We start from the raw sequence: 17005 nt of genomic DNA, 5'->3' as shown, positions 1-17005 counted from the left end.
ACAATACAATACAATACAATACAGCAATCATAAGACTTTGACTCTTTGAGAAAGATCATTCTTTTTCCCTGTAAAGCTCCCCAAATCCCCCGCCCCCCAAGATTTGGGGAGCCTCCAGAATAGTACAGAAGGTAGTCTATGAAGCTGTAGTGTAGAAAAAAAATATTGTATTTCCGTTAATGGAAGTTAAAACTAGATCCAAAGTTTTTCAAATAAAATGGACACCTTTACATTTCTGATAGCAGGCAACCTCTGCTAACATTCCCCTTGTGTGCAAAGAAATTGAAAATCCCTTTTTTAAAATACAGCTTGCTGTGCTATCTAAAGAACCATTTTACCTTTGAGGGCAAACAGAAGATCAAACAGCTCAGTGAGCTACTGTCATTCAGCTCCCATAAAGGGTTCCTTTTCTACCACGGTCACCAGAAAGGTTTCTGATGGTCAACAGAAAGGTTTCTGACTGTCAACAGAAGAGTTTCTGAGGAACTATGTCATGTTAAGAGATGAACAGATGATGATTAAGTTTGATTTGAAGAACAGAAAGAAGAAAAGCAGAAAAATTAGAAGAGGAATAAACAGAAAATACCAGTAGATGCAAAAGAAACATGGGAAGGTGCTTATCAACTAAAATAGCATTAAGTAGATCAGTATTAACTGTTTTATATTTTTTTCTGTTGTATTTTCTGTACATTGTTGTTTTCATATATTGTAAGCCACCCAGAGTCACAAGACTCAGCAGCATACAAATGTCAGCAATAACAAATTACAGTACCAGCTTTTTATTTTATACTCCTCCTCCCTTCTCAGTGCATTTGCTTTATTTTCATTTATTTCAGAGAACACACTAATTAGAGGAAAAGGGATTTATTGTTTGGGGGAACTGTGTATTCTGATCAAATAGAACAGCGGAAAAGATGGAGACCAGGGTTGGCTACTATCTGATATGCCTTTGCTTCTTCATGCTGTATTAACTTGATGTTCATTCTCATGTCTAGCAAATATCAGTATTTTTATAATAAAAAGATAAATACAGTGGAAGAGAAAATATAACACATAATGCTACCATTCTCTAATTTTTCTGGAAATATTTAATTCCTAGCACAAGAAGAGCAACAATTGTGCTCCATGAATAATAATTCTGACAATGTGATGTATAGAATTGTAGAAATATAATCCAACAATAGAAATAGTTATTGCCTCCATATTTTTCCTGTTGGTTTACTGGAAGCATCCAGCAAAGAAACAGAACAATAGTTTGATGGAATAATTTAATCCAGCAAGGCTGTTTTTCTATATTTCAATTGTATCCATTCTAAATTCAGTTATTGAAATTGAGGTCCCTTGGAAAATTCAACAAATTCTAATTCTTGGATTTCACCATTAAATAAAACATATGACAGAACTTTTGAATGTCTCATGATATCATTTATGAGGGGAAAAAATGCTATCATTTAGAAGTGTTGTTTTTTTTTATAGCAACCTTTCCTTACTTCATCTAGGAGTGAAAGATTTCTGCTTACAAACATTCACGATTAAATACTTTCCCTGAATTTTCCCAAAAACCATGTTACCTACTCCTGAATTGGTATCAGATTTCTCCATAAATTATCCTTTTCCTCCCAACTTGAAATTATTAGGGATTTCATGGCACTTTCTCTTCTCCCAGTTTGCCTGTCATTGGGTATTTGGTATGAAATACACGTTTGCTCTGTTCCTTTCATGATCATCTTGCAACTTCAGTAACTAACTGAAGTAAGAAATAGGGAATAGTTATTTTGTTCATGAGATTCTGTGGAAAGCATTTGCTTTCAATTTAAGGGCACACTCATGGATTCAGGATTAATATTTCAACTTGAGACAGGTAGATATGTAAATCTAAACAAAAGTATATAAGTAGTATGCTAAATGAATTACATCAGATCCTTTCAATAAATCAAAATGAATTTCACTTATTTTATGCAGGGAGATTTAAGCCACATATACGGACATTGCAAAAACCTTAAGATTCAGCCAAACATTTTGCTTGGAAGCTATTTTGAATGTCACATGCTTCTTCAGTAGCCACACTAAAAGGCATTACATGAAATGTTTTCTGTATTACTTCCAGAGCCAACACTTTTATTACACACCAATCAATATCCAATCATACTAAACCATTTACAATTGTTAATGAGAACTTAACAGCCTAAAGTTGTAATATTCTACACATATTCTTCTTGGGACTACATCTAATGTAAGACTTGCTTCTGTCCAAGAATGGTTAGAGAAGCGTTATGAAATATGATTGTACTGAAGATGACACCTGACACCTTGACTTTCTATTAACAGAAATCCAAAGTAGGACACATAATTGTTAACAGCAAAACCATCAGAAGGCAGAGTGGCCATGAAGTTTGCAATGAAGACTTTCTCTAGTATGCAAGGCATTCCCTGCCTTGCAGCACAATTGGCTCTGCTCACCCTTAAACACTAAATATGGTTTAAATTCAAGGCCTAATCTCCAGAGTAAGAACTGTAAAAACAAGAACATTTGCATGTTTTATTTGTGAAACCCTTGCTTTCCTATTTAAATATAAAATAGGAAAGTTGTTAGTTTTCCTACAAAAACCTGTGGATTTTAAAAAAAACCCTCTCAAATAGCATTGTTACTAGTTAGAAGATTGGTAGAGCAGAATTTAAAGAATCACATCTGAAACCAGTTTTATCCAAAGAAAAGCAGAATTTTGTTTTTTTAAAATTTTGTGAATAACAATCTCCATTTGTAACCCGAAACCACAATTTAGCATAGAGTGATTATTTCTTGTCTCCTTTTCTCAACTGATGAGGAAGACGAAGTCACCAAAATTCAGATTTAATTAGCAAATTCATGATTTGTCTTAATATACTAGCCAGATTTTGGGATTAAAAAAAACCTTGAGTTTATTAACTAAGCAAGTAAAACAATCCAGGGGTTGTTGTTGTGTTGTTTAACAAATGACAAAGATAGAGAGTTTACGATTAAACTATACTGTTTTCCATTAGCAAATATGTTAAGAGGTAAAGTTAAAAAATTATTATTTCTTTAATGTACACACAACCATTTGTCACATAGTAAAATTCCTTTTTTCTGAATGGCTGATGAAAAAACAATAGTCATACAAAGATCAATTGTAGGGCTAATCTCTTAGTTAATGGTTGCTTCAGTTTCATTATGTTCTGCAAGAATTTAAAACGTAAAAAACAAATACAAGATCCTGGGGCATAAATTATCACACTTAAATGCTCATTCAATATGTTATTTTATATGCTTTATTACATGGCAGTACAACAACTATAGGGACACGGTGGCTCAGTGGCTAAGACGCTGAGCTTGTCAATCAAAAGGTTGGCAGTCCAGCAGTTCGAATCCCTAGTGCCGCGTAACAGGGTGAGCTCCCATTGCTTGTCCCAGCTTCTGCCAACCTAGCAGTTTGAAAGCATGTAAAAAATGCAAGTAGAAAAATAGGGACCACTTTTGGTGGGAAATTAACAGGATTCCGTGCGCCTTTGGCTTTTAGTCATGCCGGCCACATGACCAAGGAGACATCTTTGGACAGGGCTGACTCTTAGACTTTGAAACGGAGATGAGTACCGCCTCCTAGAGTCTGAAACAAGTAGCACATATGTACAAGGGGAACCTTTACCTTACAACCACTAAGCATATATGTGGAAGTTTGACTGGAAGTTTATTTCACTTTTGTAATAAATAGCTCCTTCTTTGCACAAATGCTTTGCACTGCCTTTTCTAGTCCACTGGTGATTACTCATATTTAAATATAAACTCAGATTCCATTAGAACGGAAAACGTCTGGTTTAGATTGTCTTATGTATGTATATTGTCTGCATATGTATTCATTCACAGAGAGAGTGTTTTTCAGGCATTATAATTATATATAATCACCAACTTATTTTTGTGTTATTGTGTTATCTTCGCCAACAACGTCAAACTGGTTGGTACTGGCCACACAGGAGGTTACACGAGGCTGGCTTCAGGGAATTGTTAACGCTTCTTTGAAGGAGGGTGTCTTCCCCCCAGCCTTGAAAGAGGCGGTGGTGAGACCCCTCCTCAAGAAGCCTTCCCTGGAGCCAGCTATTTTATTGAACTACCGTCTGGTCTCCAACCTTCGTTTTGTGGCGAAGGTTGTTGAGAGTGTGGTGGCACATCAGCTCCCTCAATACTTGGATGAAACTGTTTATCTGGACCCGTGCCAGCCCGGCTTCCGGCCTGGGTACAGCACGGAGACGGCTTTGGTAGCGTTGGTTGATGATCTTTGGAGGGCCCGGGATAGGGGTTGTTCCTCTATCCTGATCCTACTTGATCTGTCAGCGGCTTTTGATACCAACGACCATGGTATCTTGCTGCAGCGGTTGGGGGGCCTGGGAGTGGGGGGCACCATTTTTCGGTGGTTCTCCTCCTATCTCTCCGACCGCCTGCAGACAGTGTTGGCGGGGGGAAAGAGATCGACCGCGAGGCACCTCACGTGTGGGGTGCCACAGGGGTCAGTTCTCTCGCCCCTCCTGTTCAACATCTATATGAAGCCGTTGGGGGAGATCATCCGTGGTTTTGGGGTGAGTTGCCAGCTGTACGCTGATGACACTCAGCTGTACATTTCCACCCCAGATCACCCCAACGAAGCCGTCGATGTGATGTCCCGGTTCCTTGAAGCCGTTCGGGTCTGGATGGGGACGAACAGACTTCGACTCAACCCATCCAAGACAGAGTGGCTGTGGATGCCGGCGTCCCGGTACAGTCAGTTAGTTCCGTCGCTGACTGTGGGGGGCGAGTCACTGGCCCCCAGGGAGTTGGTTCGCAGCTTAGGCGTTCTCCTGGATGCATGGCTGTCTTTGGAATAACACTTGACAGCCGTTGCCAGGGGAGCTTTTTATCAGGTTCGCCTGATCCGCCAGAACTCTTAGAACTCTGCCGTCTCCGACATGATCTGTGTTTAACACACAGAATCATCTATTGTAATATCCTTCCTGTAAAAGACTACTTCAGCTTCAATCGCAACAATACAAGAGCAAACAATAGATTTAAACTTAATGTCAACCGCTTCAAACTTGATTGCAGAAAATATGACTTTTGTAACAAAGTTGTTAACGCTTGGAACTCACTACCTGACTCTATAGTCTCTACTCAAAACCCCAAAATCTTCAACCAAAAGCTGTCTACTATTGACCTCACCCCATTCCTAAGAGGACTATAAGGAGCGTGCATAAGAGCACAAAAGTGCCTACCGTTTCTGTCCTATTGTTCTCTTCATTATAGTATTATATGCATACTTTTATTTATACTTTTACTTATATATACTTTTTCTCTCGTGTTTGATTATTGTTTATGTTGATGACTGTATATACTGTTGTGACAAAATAAAAAAAATAAAAAAACTTAGGGGATGGGGGACAGAAAAAAAACACCATACAGTACTGTTAGAAAGTAATCTTACCAGGTTGATTTCTGAGTTGAAAATAAAGAATGCAAGCAGTTGCTTGAATCAGTGAAGTTTGTTTCAAGAGCACAATACATAAAAATCAGCGATTGTGGGCAGCCACAGTTTAACTCTCTCATAAAAGCCCTTTACAGGTAATCCTAAACTTACTACCACAATTGGGACCAGAATCTTCATTGCTAAGCAAGGCAAATGATAAGTGAATCATGCGGTTGTTAAGCGAATTTGGCTTCGTCTATTGACTTTGCTTGTTGAAAGCCAGCTGGGAAGGTTGCAAATAGTGATCACATGACTCTGGGATGCTGCAACTGTCGTAAATACATGCTAAGCACCTGGATTTTGGTCACATGACCATGGCGATGCTATGATGGCCGAAAGTGGAAGGACCAGTTGTCAATTTTTTAGTATCATTATAACTGAATGGTTGCTAAACTAATGGATGTAAGTCAAGAACTACCTTATATAGAAAAATCTTGTCTTTATTCCTCAAAAATGTACAAACAGCCGCTATGAATTCTAAGGAAATGCACTTAGCTGGCATTATGAGAAGGAGCACCTATGCAGTCAAAAACGCTGCTGGGCTGTGATTTAGTATTTGATGACTGAAAGTATCTTCGTGGGAAAGGGGCCTTTTTTAATTTGATAAAAGAGATCTCAGGTTAGAATCAAAGAAATCTGTTTGGGATCCGACAGGGAGGAATGTTCACCCTATTACACTGGTATTTTCTATTGCACTTTGGTCTTTTTCTAAATCCTATTTCAATTTGTGATTTTGAATTAGAAAAGGAAGAATGACTGAAGGAAGGACTTGATTTTCTTCTGACAATACTAACTCAATACTATCTCAAACTTCATCTCACCCTCTATATTTGAACAATGAATATGTGCAATGCAGAGCCTTATCTGGACATTCCCTTGATTTTCTAGGATTTATAATCCTTGAGAGATTTAGATACACAAATATACATGTAGATAAAATGGATTCAGGAGAAGGCAAGATACTTGCTGACAGATATCTGAAAAAATAAAGATATAACTTTAAGCATTTGACCTTTGCCTTTGGGCCTAGTAAGTAAAGCAGAGAAGAGATATAATCCAGCATCTAATAATATTCCTAAAATGCAAAATCTGTTTGGAACTTTATCTTGAATATTCAAAGTTAATATTACAGTATGAATGCTAGGCTAAGATATTCTTACATAATTTGCATGCAGAGAAATCTTTGACAAGGAGACACTATAAAAAAACAAAGCATTTCTCAGGTGGAGATGGTATTATCCTAGATATCTGTGATATATACGGTCTCTGCACTTCTGAAACTAATCTCCTATATTTTGCCTTCTATAGCTCTGCCAATATTATTTAGCCTCTAAGAATCACAGGCCTTCTGCCTAGAATTAAGAAAAAGTTCATGTAGAAAGCTAGAAATGCCGCAGGACATAAACTTTGTACATGTTGCCCAAGATCATAATTTAACATCATAGACTTCACTATTTATAATTACATCTCTTTTAATTGACACTGTTCTCCTTCCAGTATTAATTAATTTACATATTTATAGATCCAATTTCTATGAGATGGCTCTTGTCATTCTGGAATAAAAATTGCCAAGAAAAGAAGTAAAACTAAAGACAAAAATGTACGAAGGAACTTAATCAAGCATTTCAGAAAGCTGTCAGAAGAAACAAGAAGCAATATTACAACATCTGTAAAGACATTGACGATGGGAAGAGACAGAAAAACAAGCAGTCTTTCTAAAATATCTCTAAAATCAGAAAGAAATTCCAACCTTGAACGGGTATGCTAAAGGACATCATCAGAGGGACAGTAACTGATTCAAAGAAGATAGAACAGTGGAAGGAATATACGGACGTTCTTTGAAGATGTCAACAATGAAAATATTTTAGAAAATAGTTTTACTTACAAGAATATTGTACTGACGAAGTTAGATCAGCATTCCAGGCTCTGCCAAGTCAGAAGGCTATAAAAATGTATAGAAACATGGCAAGCAACAGAAGTAAATAAAAATTCTCACCAAACTATGCCTTCAAATCTAGGTAATACACACTGGCCAACAGACTGGGAAAGATCAATCTACATACCAACAAACTATTAAAGAAGGAGACTTAACAAAATGCCTAGTTCACTGCTCACTCCAGGAGTCCAAGTCTGAATGGCTCAAGGTTGACTCAGCCTTCCATCCTTCCGAGATCAGTAAAATGAGAACCCAGCTGTTGGGGGCAATATGCTGACTCTGTAAATCGCTTAGAGAAGGCTATAAAGCACTGTGAAGCGGTATATAAGACTAAGTGCTATTGCTTAAAGATCTCAAATGGACAGCTAACATCAAAAACATCATCCAAAAAGGACAACAAAGAATGTTCTTTCTGCGCCAACTCAGTAAGCTCAAACTGCCCAAGGAGCTGCTGATCCAATTCTACAGAGGCATTATTGAGTCTGTCATTTGCACCTCTATAACTGTCTGGTTCGGTTCTGCAACCCAACAAGAAAAACACAGACTTCAGAGGATAATTAGAACTGCAGAAAAAATAATTGCTACCAACTTGCCTTCCATTGAGGACCTGTATACTGCACGAATCAAGAAGAGGGCCGTGAAAATATTTGCAGATCCCTCGCATCCTGGACATAAACTGTTTCAACTCCTACCCTCAAAACGACGCTATAGAGCACTGCACACCAGAACAACTAGACACAAGAACAGTTTTTTCCCGAAGGCCATCACTCTGCTAAACAAATAATTCCCTCAACACTGTCAGACTATTTACTGAATCTGCACTACTATTAATCGTTTCATAGTTCCCATCACCAATCTCTTTCCACTTATGACTGTATGACTATAACTTGTTGCTGGCAATCCTTATGATTTATATTGATATATTGATCATCAATTGTGTTGTAAATGTTGTACCTTGATGAACGTATCTTTTCTTTTATGTACACTGAGAGCATATGCACCAAGACAAATTCCTTGTGTGTCCAATCACACTTGGCCAATAAAAAAATTCTATTCTATTCTATTCTATTAACAAAATGTACATGTTACGACACTTCTAGCAAAACAGCATATCATCCAATGTACATTAGCATTCCTACATGGGAAGGAAAATGCATTCTGGATAATTGAGAAAGCCAAAGAATGTAAGTGTATTGACAATATCGGAACAGCGTATTTCCAAAAAAACAGGAATCTCACAGCAATGCATGGTCCTCAGACAAAACCCCATACAGGTGTGGAAGCCACAATACAGATAAAACAGATTGGTTCCAGGTTAACAAAAAAGTGATATAGCCTTGCATATTTAGAATACACACACACACACACAAACACATTGGAAAAAGATAAATGTGATTTTAAAATTAGAGGAAGAAACATCAACAACCTGCCTTATGCTAATTATAGCTGAAAATACAAACAATCTACAAGCTTTGGTAATGAAAGTCAAGGAGCAAAGAGAAAAAAATGGGACTAAGATTAAATATAAAGAGGACAAATAAAGACAATAGATATGTTCAGCAACCGCTGTGCAATTGACATTGAAGTGGTGGATAGCCTCTGCCTTTTAGGATAAACTATCAACAGTAAAGGAACCACCAATCAGGAAGTAAGTTGCAGACTAGCTCTTGATACAGCATGAAGGCCTTGAAAAAGCTGTGCATATTCTGTGGTTGTTTATACCAACAAAGATCAGACTCAAGCTGCAATGTTCTTTCCTCTGAAGTTCTATGGAGTTGAACTTAGAAATAGAATAGAAAGAATATTGATACTGAACTTCTTTCTTTCTCCTTCTCTCCCTTCCTTCCTCCCTCATATTTCTTAACCACCCATCTCCCTTGGATCCTGAAATCCAATTTCCAGAATCAGAAGTAAATCAATCATGTCAAAGTTCAGTTTAAATTTATTTTTCCATACCCTGTCCGTTATAATTTGGAAATCTGCACAAGTTCTCAAAACATCCAGTAAGAAATACATTTTAGTATCATCAATACCCTCTAGAAAATTAGCCTCAAGCTAATGTCTGACTCTGTCCAGTGGCTTAACTTACATAGAGACACATGAAACAAGGTGAAATTTTGCAAAAATTCCAAGGAGTCAAGTATGTGTCTCTCAGTTATCTCTTCCAATATCGCCACCATCATAAAGTGGTATATTTAGGCCCTAGCTTCTTCAAGTATGGTACATCAGTTTTTTGATGATTAATGAGTTCAACACAAATGAGAAATCAAAGAGTATCAATAAGGTTGCCATCCCCCTTCCCGCTCTTCCAGGAGGAAGAGATAATCAGGGTATTTGCCAAATCTAAATGTTAATTCAGAATATAATGAATCAAGATTTCTTCTAAGAATTCTAATGCAATAAAGCCATCCATCAATCCTTGAGCTATTCATATCCAATGTGTTCTAACAGTGACCTGTCCCTAGTTTTCTATGGTATGATATCTCATCTATGATATCTGAGGCATTATACACATATGCAGAATGAATGAGATTCTGGCACAGGAGACCAGCAAACAAGGTTATCAGGGATAAAAATAAATCTAAGACAAGAATGATAATACAAAAAAAATGCACTAAATCCAATGCAAGTAACTCTCTGGTAAATGTGTACAGTTTAGTATAAGATTATATCTTAATGAAAGCCAAATCTTTACTCAGATCTATCCAAAAGTAAGTCTCCATTTAATTTTGAAGAGATACCTAACAGTAACAGAGTTGGAAGGGACCTTGGAGGTCATCTACTCCAACCCCCTGCTCATGCAGACCTATGCTAGGGATTCAAATCGCTGAACTGCCTACCTTTCTGATCGACAGGCTCAATGTCTTAGTCATTGAACCACCTAGTCAGACTGATGTGTTACATAGTTGTAGGCCTTAAAATATTTAAATATTTCAACTAACACAAACTTTCAACCAGTAATAAATCAAAATTGTAACTCATTCCCCAGAGGGAAAAGCAATAGTAATTATGAAGGAACATGTGGTAACTGTCTACATTATTTTCAGACAAAAGATAAAATTCCTTCTGCAACTGTTTAAAGTCCAATAAACACCTTAAAATTTTTAAAAGTAGTATTTATTTAAAGGAAGCTTAAAATACTGGATTGCTAGTCAAAATGACACTTATTTCACTTTTATTCCCAGTATGGCACATGAATATATTTCCGTTAAGAATCATGCAGAAATGAAATACTTTTGCTGTTTCTTCAGTGACATTAGCCTGACAACATTTTTGTGTTATATTAATTACTGTAGAGAATATATAAATATAAATCTAAAGGAAAAGCATTATGTAGATAAAATGATTAGTAGTACAAAAGTTAGGTATTTTTAAACAGCTCAGCTTCTTAAAAGGCCTAAAAATCCATAATTAAGTAGCTGTACAAATTTATTTCTATTCTCTCTCTGAAGAGGCAAAACAAAGGCAGCCTCTTTCCATTATAGTCAGTTGTGGTGCAATTTTGTTTCTTACTTTTTTCTTAGTGTTCTACAGAACCATCAGTACACGCACTACAGTATATTTCACAGAGGACACCAAGAACAGCTAAACACATAAAGGTCTTGCATAAGGTTTGGAGGATGACTCCCACAAAGCCTTGTTTTTGGCCATGTTGGCTGGGACTATTGGGAATTAAAATCCCAAAGCTTTGGAAGACACTAAGTTTTATATCCCTGATTACAAACCCATCTAATCCTTACCCTTAGGAATTTATCATCTCAGTTGCAGCACAAGGAATTATCGATGCACGTCTAAATTTGAACTGAATAAACCACATCTTCAATTACAGTCCCTGGTTTTTTAGATGCATATCCTGCCTTTTCTCCAGGAACTCTGCTAGCATACACACAATTTCCTCCTCCGTTTTTTTTTTTCTGGCAACAAAAACTCCATAGGGTAGGTTGGACTTCGCAGGAGTGATCGATCCCAGTGGACTTAAATTACGATCTTGTACACTTCACCCCACATTCCCAATTGCTCCCCAGCACATTTGAGGGAGTCATTTAACCCAGCACAAAACACCTCTTAATTCTTTTCAGAATCTAAAACGAGGTTGAATAATCTCGGACGACTTCCATCTTCGGGTGCTAGTTGGAACTTACATCCAGATTGCCTCTCAATTTACACACCCAGAGCCAGAGGGAAAAAAGGGCATTTTTATCCCAGTCAAATGTGACCAAGAGAGTAGAAATCCCTATCTTCGGAGCCGGGAGGAGAGACAAGAGTGCAGAAGTCGCTGGAAAAAATCCAGCAGCCGTTCCGCAGAGGAAATAAAAGGCAAAAGGAAACGGCGAAGAGGAAGAGAGACGCCTCGGCTTCATGCAACTCTCTCTCTCTCTCTCTCTCTCTCTCTCGAGTAACCGTTGCAGCGGCTCCTTTGCTTCTCAAAAGGTGCAAAGCTCCTCCCCAAAGCCTTCCTCGGGCCTCTTTAGAAACTCTTTCCCGCTGCCTTGGCATGAGATTCCGCCGTCACCGCCGCCTCAGCTGAGACGGTCGAAGGCCCAACCTAATCAGCCGCCGGTCCCGAGAGACCCGGAGAGTTGGCAAAGATGGGTCTGCCACACGGAAAGCAGGGAGCGGGGTAGTTAAATATGGCTCTCCTCTGCCTTTACTTTCCGCCCCCTCGCGCTCTCAGGTTACCTTAGCAGCCCCCCCCCAACACACACACAAACACACACACACAGTCCCCAGGGAGGCTCGAGAGAGGCGCGCGCGAGCCCGAGCTAAGAGTTCCTTCCCCCCACCCCACCTCAAGGGGGGGGCGGAGAGAGAACTCTCGGAGCTTTCCTTTCGTAAATACGCGCGCAAGCATACAACACACACACACACACTCCCCCAGCCGCGCACTTCACTCAGAGCTTCTCGCGGGGAGTTGTTGTTGTGGGGGTTTTTTTTGGGGGGGGGCGGTGTTGGCAAACCCTTCGTTTCTCCTTCGGGGCGTAAGAAGGGCGAGCAGTTTCTGCCCTGCCCTGGGTGTGTGTGGTGTATATGTGTGTGGTGTGTAAAGCGGGGGGTGGGGGTGGCAAAGGGGTGAGCCAAGCGCGCTTGACGTTCTTGGGAACGAGTAAAAGGCCCTGCGGAGACTGACACCGACCCGAGTGACGGGTCTTCTCCGCGCGCGCCCAGAAGCCGTGCGCACCGCTGCAACCGCATAGAGTACGAATGGAAATGTGGCCGCGTTGAATTGCTAAAACGCGAGAACCTGGCGCCCTATTGCTGCAACAGGCGGTTAAGGCGGGGAGGGGGGCGATTTAGAGACAGACCTCGCCGAGGCCTCCCAAAGTGAAATCAAGCCCGTGACTTGGAAAGCAGTCAGCGGGTGGCGAAAGGCTGGCCGGGGCGGGGGGTGTTCATCTATTATTATTATTATTATTATTATTATTATTATTATTATCATCATCATCACTATCTCCGGCGTTACCTTTCTCTTCGGCATGGTGTTCCCTCCTGCGGGCGGCTGAAAGCCCAAGCGAAGCAGCAGCCACGGGTTGTGCTCGTCGCCGCACCAGCAGCCTCCGATCGCTCTACGGCAGCCTTCGGGAAATTGCCCGCCGCCCGTGATCACCAGAGCTGGCAGGGCAGCCTTGCCGCTGGGTTGACCCCTCCCCGGGCGACAGCTGAAGCAAGGGCGGCCTCCGCCTGGCGACGCCGCTCAGCGCCCACCGCTTCGATGGGCGAGCAGGAAAGGCGGGCGGGCGGGTGGGTGGGAATGGAGAGGTGCAGCTCTCGCTTGCGATTGGCTCCCCAATTCGGTTTCTCCCCTCCCCGCCCCCGATTTGGGAATAGAACCGAAGGAGGGGAAGTCCTTGTGGTTCAGAGGCAGGACCCGCTGGGGCGAGGCGGGATCCCGTGATTGGCCGGCGGGCAGCTCTCGGATGCTGCCCAAAGGAACGCGCCGGGGTTGGAAGCGGGAGAGCCGCGGCGCGCCGGGTAGGTAGGTGGCCGGATAGACCCGAGTGCCTCCGCTCCGAGTGGCTGCGAACCTCGAGGGCTTTGCGTAAAGTTGCATTTCCACAACCGCGGACGAAGACTACCTAGGGCCGAGTAGGCTACGATGGCGCAATCTTCCGTGTTTTGCTAAGAAGATAACCTGTTTTGTTCATTTATTTCCAAAGCCAAGAGTGTGTTATTTTAGATTTGGATCTGTACGAATTTATATTTGTATAAATGTCAGTTGTATAAACAAACATTGGGTTTGAAATGTTGCTGGGGTGAATAAGCTGTACCGTGTTCTTTGAAATATGTTTCTCAGTAAATCGGTCGGATGGATTTATTCCTTGCAGACATCTAATTCAACGTGCATTGGTTTGGTTCTGTCTTAAAAAAGATTGGCCCACCGTTTGTCCGAAATAGGGTCTCCTGCTTGAACAAGGGGTTTGACTAGAGGACCTCCAAGGCCCCTTCTAACTCTGTTATTCTGTTAAGAGGAACCATCGGTGCGTTTGGTATAGCGGCGGGACCTAAACGATTATTTTGCGTATCGTTTTGCGAAGAGGAATTGCTGTTTTCATTATTTTTTTTATTTTTTTATTTATTTTTCAAATTTGTATACCGCCCTATCTCCCTAAGGACTCAGGGCGGTTCACAGGCAGTTAAAATACATATAAATACAAATTAAAAAACAACAATTAAAAAACTTATTCTATTGCCCAAATTTAAAATAGTATAAATAATAAAAACCCCTTAAAACCCATAATTTTAAAATCTAATCCAGTCCCGCGCAGATAAATTGTCAATGTATTTGAGATACTGCGAGGATAGGCACTAATAGATTATTGATATTAGGCAAAATAAATCAGAGCCAGCCAGCCCTTGATTTACCCAATAAACAAATTAGATGATTTTTCTAAGTAGGTGCTTATAAGCAAACTATCTACCTGACTTATCTGCGCTCTGAAGCTAAGCAGGATCAGGCCAGATGTGCAAGCTAGGCTGAGAATTTAAAACAAAAATGGAAGCGGCAAACAACTTCCATATGGCTATCAAGAAATTCAAGAAAACACTATAAGACCTTGAATAATACTTCACTTAATTTTTTCAAGGGAGAATAGGAAGCAAAGCAGGGCACCATCATAGTCCTTCTATTATATGATTAGGTATAGTAATTTACTCGTGTCCCCCTTTTCCCCTGCTTATTTGCAGTGTGCATGTATATAGTCAAGTTTTCCTCTTTTGTATGTTAAAGTTTCTGGTTTTATTTATATTATATACATATGCAAATATTTGAACATCTTAGTATAAATCTGGTGCTAATAATTTTATTATTGTTGTAAGAGGTTAATCAATACAGTTTATTTTCAATACATCACGATGGATGAGTTAACTCATTAAATTACAGATTTTGCAGGCCTAAAGTAAAAGGAAGCTGTGGTTTGTTTCATCTTTGCATATATTCCTGTCCTAGCTCTAACAGTTAACACCACAGAAATTAATAATGGAGATAGAACTTCCTCCTGTCTTCCAATGGAGCTGCCAATATTTCCTCTGCCTTTTCATAGGATTCTTCTGGTACCAAGGGTACCTTAAAGGGCAACAAATTTATTTGTATAAACTTTGTGAGTTGAATGCTTTTTCATGGGATGCAGTAAATGATAGTCTCAATTAACAGTTTTGGAGATGCTATAAAAAGCTGCAAAGTCTGCTTGTTCCGGTTGACATTCAGTTCATTCCTCTTTAAAGATCTTGTGATTTAACCCTATTTTTCCCCATAATCAAGGTATTGTCCTATTACCGATGATAGCATGTAGTTGTAAGCACAATGGTCAACCCAGGTATCTTTGCTGTCAATAACAAAATAATCTTGTTCAAGATTTAAATAATCCATTAAATTTGTATGTCTTTTGTCAGGTCTAGATCTGTTTATATCTTTTTAGTTCAACCAATAACAAATAAAACCAACAGTTTATAAATATACTAGAATTTTTTGGAATCCAGCATGCTACATGACTCATTGAGGAAAAGAGGGAATTATTAATATTGGTTTTAAAATACCCCATTAACTTCAGGATCTCAAGTAACCATTCGCAGATATTTTTTTTGTAGGCAACCAAGCAACAATTACTTTTTCTTTTTTGGTAAATGCAAATTCTATAGTAACTGGCAAGATTATAATATTGAGGTAACATCTCTCTTTGGAGTTTGTCTCCAAATTTTGACTTCAGTTAACCTCACTCTAATAATACATAATAAGAATACATAACAGATTCCCAGTGTAATAGCCTCCAAACATGTCGGGCTACAAATTCCATTCTGGTTGGTACTAATGGGAACTGGAGACAAGCAATCTTTTTTTAGACCAATAAGCATACTTGGGAGGAAGATGAAAGTTGATGTTTATCACACCTGAACAACAAACAGGTGGAAAAGTCTAATGTATAAATTACTATTTAAAGGAAGACACTTATACAGCTGTTGATTTTCCCTCCCTCCAACCAAGTAGAATTAATTGAATTTTCTGAGAAACTGCAAGCAGAACCTGATTTGGCACAAGCTGTGTAAATTGCTGAATAGAGACAGGAAGTTTGTGGGCTTTTATTAAATGATTCTTCTTTGGGAACTAGCCAGCCCTGCCTATTTTTCTAATTTTATTTTCTTAATCCCTTCTCATCCTCATCCTTGAAAAAAATAGATTCTTGCCAAGATATTCTGTGTGTTTTCAGTACCATCTGATCCAAAATAAACTTTGAAAGCCTACCCACTGAGAATCAAAAAGGAGAAACAGTATTCTGCAGAATTGCTCTGAAAAGAGACGTAGTGTTAGATATGCAAAATCACACCTGCCTTTACCATTCTAGCAGGCTGGGAACAGCATAATTCAAGGAATTCATCCTATGCCAGAATAAACACTTGCATTTGAGATGTATCAGGTATTTTAGCTGCTATAATCAGTAACAAAAAAAGTTTGAAGCCCAGTGAAAATGGAAAATGCCTTTGCTGTATTCAAAATTGTTTTTTCAGTTCAGTTCCCAAAATGGCCAATGTTGGAGATTTCTAGAAGTTGTAGTTGCAGTAAATATTGAGATCACCAGGTTTTGGAAAGGCTGACATAAACCAAAAAATGCTGGCAATTATATGCAATAGATGCAATAGAATGCCTATTAAAATCCCTATGCAGTTTGGCCAGAAAGGGTTTTCTTGGGAACTGTTATGATAATTTTTTAAAAGGCAGATATTTCAGTAGTTAATTATCAGCTATTAAGAAATATACATTGTGTAGTGTAATAATTGGATGACGGAACTGCCAATCAGAGCAGAGGATTACAAGAATCCTCTTCCTGTGCTATATTCTAAGAGTAGTAGGAGACTTAGGAAAAATGAGTTTGTGGAATCCTTGGTGTTCCCTGAATTTGGTTGTTTTCTTACAGATGTTTCATAACTCAACTAGGCAGCACCATCAGTGGTAGAAGGGAATGAGGTTTGCTCTCTTTTTCCATAGTATACCTGTCACTGTTGGTGGGAGTATTCTTGGTAGTTCCTTGATTAGGCTGCTGTTTACTGTTAGCTTGTTTGTCTGAGTTGGCAG

General features: G+C 39.4%; 1 protein-coding gene across 1 annotated transcript in view; it reads right to left on the bottom strand.

Moving 5' to 3' along the window:
• The window catches only part of HMGN3 (high mobility group nucleosomal binding domain 3), a 45067-nt gene extending 31879 nt beyond the window's left edge, over window positions 1-13188 (bottom strand). Inside the window, 1 exon segment of the mRNA XM_058176072.1 lies at window positions 12905-13188. Coding sequence (XP_058032055.1) covers window positions 12905-12919 — 15 coding nt within the window. The 5' untranslated portion in view covers window positions 12920-13188.
• Between the last annotated feature and the right edge of the window lie 3817 nt (window positions 13189-17005).

This window comes from Ahaetulla prasina, chromosome 1 (assembly GCF_028640845.1).
Source record: "Ahaetulla prasina isolate Xishuangbanna chromosome 1, ASM2864084v1, whole genome shotgun sequence".
Lineage (NCBI taxonomy): Eukaryota > Metazoa > Chordata > Lepidosauria > Squamata > Colubridae > Ahaetulla > Ahaetulla prasina.
This window is presented reverse-complemented; position numbering and strand designations above follow the sequence as displayed.